At 39.0% G+C, this 5,824-nt stretch overlaps 1 protein-coding gene across 1 annotated transcript in view; it reads left to right on the top strand.

Moving 5' to 3' along the window:
• slc4a3 (solute carrier family 4 member 3) overlaps positions 1-3,038 on the top strand; it is a 66,854-nt gene extending 63,816 nt beyond the window's left edge. The window contains exon 23 of the mRNA XM_046054103.1: positions 1,280-3,038. Coding sequence (XP_045910059.1) covers positions 1,280-1,357 — 78 coding nt within the window. The 3' untranslated portion in view covers positions 1,358-3,038. The remainder of the gene's footprint in view (positions 1-1,279) is intronic.
• Positions 3,039-5,824: the final 2,786 nt, after the last annotated feature.

Raw genomic sequence — 5,824 nt, 5'->3', positions numbered from 1 at the left:
TCTAGGGTTTAGGGAAATGTGTTTGCTTTTTGAAAAATGGAGTTATGGTTTTATGATTTTAGTTCAAAAGCCTGCAAACAGTGATGAAAAACTGTAACGTGTCTTTATATGTGTCGTGTGTAGTTATGCCTGTGCGTCAGTACTGTGGTGGACGGTCTATCGGTTTGCTACCCATTAACCACCGTGTGTTGCTTCAGGTGAAGACATGGCGTATGAACTTGTTCACCATCACGCAGCTGGCGTGCATCGTGGCTCTGTGGGTAGTGAAGTCTACCGTGGCCTCCCTGGCGTTCCCCTTCGTCCTCATCATGACGGTGCCGCTGCGACGCCTCATCCTCTCCAGGATTTTTGAGGAACGTGAGCTCCAGGCGGTAAGTTGGGTAGCAGAGACATTTCAGGAATGTTTGAATCTTTGCCACAATAATCTGATCCCGCAGAGGCTCGGGATACTTCTTTTGCAGCAAATTTAACATTTGATGGATTATCTGTCCTAAGATCTCTTGCTACATATGAACTACGGATGAGTTTCTCCTCTGGGATCATGAACAGCTCCCTGCAAATGTTTTCAAACGAAATGCAAATATTTCCTTTTGCTCTGTGTTCTAACCAGAAAGAGAGTCACAGTCCGTCATGAAGCATGTTTTCTTGGTTATATCCCCCAAACCCATACATGTCATCACTGTCAGATTAAAACCTTCCATTTCCAAAATGCTAGGATAAACAGCTTTGTTCCTAACTTGACCACCATGCGTGTTGTGTTCATCCAAAGGTCTCATGAACCAAAGGCACTGTGGAATTTCCTGAAACTAAAGAGGACCTTGAAATAAAGTTAAAACCTGAAAATTTTACTCACTCCGTAACTTTAGACCTTTAACGTAAAGTGCCTTGTTGCTATTTATAAATACATTTGCCTTGCCTTCACCCTTACAGTATATGTACCAGATTTTGCACTTTTCTTTTCTTTTGGATGCTTGGGGCACTTTCCCCCCTGTTTCCCCCCTGTTTTTATGCTAAGCTAATTTAGCCAGCTGCTGGCTGTAGCTTCGTATAGCCAGAAAAGAAAGCCATTAAGCTTAATTCCCAAATTGTCAAACTTTTCCTTTCATAATTAGCAGATTTAACAGCTTTTTAATTCATACTTAAATCTGCTATCATAAGAGAACCACCTTTTGACGTGGTCCAATAATTTCGTCCGCACCAGAGTTTCTTTGAACAGCAACATCCTGCCTGAATTTGACCTTTGAATGAAAATGACTCAAGATAATTTCTCTTTCCGCAGCTGGATTGCGACGAGGATTCTCCCAACTTTGATGAAGATGGACGAGATGAGTACAACGAGATCCACATGCTTGTATAAATTTAAATATGGTCCCGGCCAATATGACCTCCTCCGTCCTCCAGCTTTGACCAATCAGAGCAAGCCTCTTTGGAAACCTCAGTGTCTCTGGGTGACGGAGACAAAGCGAGCGGAGCTATCGCAGTGGTGTGTAATTGTAATTGTGTAAAATATTCAAAGGCTATAGCTGGATAATCACCTCTTACCTTTGTTTATTCCAGTTTTTTTAAAAGAACACACCTAATGTTAGATCTCTGTGTTGGTGGTGGTGTTGTGTTAAACTCCCTGAAGAAGTTATTCTGTGAGACGCCAGAAAATAGCACCCTACCTGAAGTGGTCGGAAAAAAACACAACTTACATGAACACTTTATCCAACTTTTTATCCTATATATCCCTTTAATTCCTCTGCAGGTTCTGGGCATAAGTGCAATGACCTCTAGGAGTACAGCGGGCTAGCTGATTCAGACTTATTTTTGTCCTGAATGTGGGAAATAGGGTCAATCTGCTTTCATTTCTTTTCATTCGGGAAGTGGATTTCATCAAAATTCAGAATTATCCAAGTGAATTCCCCTGCCTTTGAAGTTTAGCCGCCGTTTTCCTTAATCCTCCTGCCATTGCCTGTAGGTTGCAATGATGTGCAAACAAGGAGTTAAGTAGTCCTTTTCCTTTCTGTACAGACTTTTGAGTAATGAGCACTTTGACTGGGCAAAAGTTCACTTTTGTCGCTGCCAACCGAGCTCCCTGGCACAAAGCCTCCTGTCTAAATGTAGTTTCCCCTTGAAGCCAAACTCTCCACAGAGACTGTGCAAGCCTCTTCAAGGGGTGTTACTGTACTTTGTTAGGTGTTTAGTGCCCAACATACCAGTCCTCTGACCCCTTTAGTGTGACCTTGGATGTAAAAGTAAATAGCTAACATGGTCTCGACCTTATTTTTCTACTTTGTTGTATCTATTTATTTTGTGACCTTTGGACTTAATGCCATGCCAGATTCTCAGTGATGTTTAGACTCCGAATAGCTTAAACTGCTATAAACTAAAAAGAAAATTGTGTAGGGTGACAGAAAATATGTCATTATTCGTCTGTTCTTTCATCTTCTCTTCAATATTTCCACAGTGCGGTGCATTTTTCACAGATGTCATGAATAATATAATAACACACTTGACTGGAAAAGCATAGAAACTGAGCAAACACACTGAAACACTGACATTGGGGAACAGTTGAGTGTTGGCAGGATGTATGAATGATGCATTGTACAGCAAGACTGTGAGTTTGGAATTATAATGTACCATCTGTGTTCAGAGTTGTTTTGAAATACCCAGAGATTTAGTTTTCACCTCCTGTATTGCGAGCCAACTATAGAATTTTAATTACTATTCAGCCGTGACGCCATTTTCAGAAACCTCTTACTTCTGCCACACAGAAACACCAGTTGAAAATTGACACACAATTTCACAGGAGACTTGATTATTAAGTAACAAGAGAAGAAGAGGAAGACGTTCATGTGATTTTACTGAAAGGCCAGTGTGTCAGACCAGTAGTTCTCAATGTGGGGTCCGGAGACCCCCAGGGGTCCTTGGGAGGGTTACAGGGGGGCCCCAGAAAAAAGTCCATCTATAACTAACACAAGGACAGACTGTAGGACTGCTTTGGTCATGGGTTTCATTCACGTTCTGTAATACAACATTTAAAAGCCAAAATCCTTTCAGAGGGTCCACCCTGGGACAAAATCCTATCAAATGGTGGTCCGTGGTCTAATTTGTGTCAGTTTCATTTGATGTGAAAAAGTTTGAGAACCACTGTGTTAGACTATACTGTGACAAACAGTCTGAAACAATCAAAAAGGCACACTGAACTCTTTGATCACATTAAAGAGCAATAGAGTTTCTCAGAAAGGTTTAACCAATATAAAAATAAAAGGTTTCTGCACCCTGTCTCCCAAATATATCAATATTTAGTCAATTAACACTAAATTTTCAGAGTTAGAAGTATGCAGAATCCCTCTACCTTCTATCCTTACATCTGTATCTGCTCCAATGGATAAAGAAATATAGGGTGGAACCAGTAAAGAGACACTATGAGGCAGATGAAGCGGTTTCCATAAATAACTATTAAATATGACAAAACAGAAGAAAAAGCTTTTCTTGTGTTCACCTGATATTAGTGATTACTGCTGCAGGCGTTCAATCAACTTAGAAAACTCCAAAGTGCTAAAAAGTGAAGCACAGATGATGACATTCATGAAATACTTTAAAAGAAACTAGCTTTAAATGGTTGGCAGTGTAATATATTTTTTGTATGCCAATCACAATAATTAGTATATCTCATTTCACATGACCATGTCCTCCATTATGAGCCATGCAAGAATTCTGTCTCAGGGGAAACTGACCTTTAATCTGTAAATATTGCATTCCAGCCTTTAGTTTGTTGTCCCTTTTGTGTACATAAAGCGGTCAAGGCAATCCAACACTAGCAATGTAAAAATGTATGTGTTATACAATGGATGAAATGAGGTCAACTGAAGAGAATATTGTGTTTAGTGACATGGCCCCTTTAGGCTTACACTTTGATGTGAAGCACAACACTGTTGTAATCTGTATTTAGTTCTGCAGTTCCTCAAGTGAATAAGTTACTGACCGTGCTATACATACATATAGCAGTTTCATTTCAAATCGGCTGCACAGTTAATCAACCTTTTTATCCACATATTTCAGGGTTTACAAAGACTGGAATGGCAAACCGAGGGCAAAAACACTTGATACTTTTTTCTATTGCACTCTGGTCCACTATGTTCGTGACATTATTGAATGTATACAGGCATGTTTGGTTGTCTGTATTTTCAAGCACTTGATTAATTTAGCAATGCTGATTCCATAACGACAAAGCTATTGAGTGACCACAAACAAATTTAATTCCTAGTTGAGAGTTAAAGATGCTTCGAGCGCACTACAAGGATTATGTCCCTAATTCCTTGAGAAAAAAAGACGACATGACCTCTGTGTAAAACAGCCACAGCCATGTAAGCGAGCAGTAAGGCTTCCTCTGACCTCTTTTTTTTCCACCTTTATTTATACAGAGAAACTGACTCAGACTCTTTTACAGCTGAGCCCTGTGTCCAGCAAACGGATACAAATATTTATCACAGATATAAATATATGTAATATAATTTAAAATACAACAGACAATTTCTAGGTAACAATTACATTCGTGAGGAAAGTGTTCATTGCTTTAAATTGTCCTGTTGAAATCAGTTTTACCTTTTCCTGTAATTTATTCCAAGAATTCGCAGCATTATATTCAAAGGCGGTTTTCCCTAGCTCAGAATGGGCTCGGGGGAATTTCTAAGACTAACCAATCTTAGGAACGTGCCTGATAACCACCGACTTTCCAATTTATTTTAGTGATAGCTGGGAAGTTTATGCGTTATAGCCTTATAGACGAATAATAACCAGTGCCTGGTAAGAATCCCACCCCACTAGCGAGTACAGAAGACAATGGTGTGTGTTGTAATTGGCATCTGTAATAAACCGCAAAGCAGCATGATAAACTGCATCAAGAGGTTTTAGCACTGCAGATGAAGCATATACAGTTTATTGCCATAGTCAAGTACTGACATGAAAGTAGTTTCTATTTATTTCTATAAAATACACCAATCTTCACTCTAAGCTTCCTCACCAAAACAGTAAGATGTGTTTTAAAAGTAAGACGTTCATCCAGCCATGCTGGAACACTCTCTGTGTTTACACCTATTTAAATTTCTTTCATGTAAACTCCGACGGAAAGCAGAACAATCCACTGGAATTTACCTGTAGTATCAGGATCTAAGAATTGAATTGTGACCTAAAGAGCTGGATGTGCGCATGTCTTGTTGAAGCCAGTTAACCAAAAATTGGTGCAAAATATGTATATTTAATATGTGATTTTTGCACAAATCAAAAATTTCTTACCATCAACCATGCTGTCCGCCATGTTTCTACGTGTTTGACGTCAACAACTCGGCAACTTCTTCGACTTCAGCAGATTCGTCATTGACCATATTTCTAGGATGTGGTAATTGGCTTTTATAAAAGTCAAAGAAAAAAAAAGTACTTATTTCTAATGGTAATTGTAAAATCAGTAGTAAAAAAACTGACTTTGCACCTTTTTCTCCACGAGGTTGTACATTATATCAATTTAATTTCTAAATCCAACAACAAAAAGGCTGTGAAAATTGTCAACATATGATCCTCTTTTAATATCTTTATATAATATACGCTACCCTTGGCAAAGTTTTTAATATTTGTCTTTTTATATATTTGTGTACTATACTGTATACTTCTTTATGTCCCATGTACTCTTTAGTCTTCTTTTTTTGCAATAATGATTTAAGGAGGAAAATAAAATTCCGATTATTCCGACACCACACCATCATCATCGTCATTGCTCACCCCGCCCTTTCCGAACGAGAAGCTACGGTGGCCGACATGTTCTGTCAGCTCTTGTGCTAAATAA

Source organism: Micropterus dolomieu, linkage group LG07 (assembly GCF_021292245.1).
Source record: "Micropterus dolomieu isolate WLL.071019.BEF.003 ecotype Adirondacks linkage group LG07, ASM2129224v1, whole genome shotgun sequence".
NCBI lineage: Eukaryota > Metazoa > Chordata > Actinopteri > Centrarchiformes > Centrarchidae > Micropterus > Micropterus dolomieu.
The sequence above is the reverse complement of the archived record's forward strand: the minus strand, read 5'-3'. Positions and strand labels throughout refer to the sequence as shown.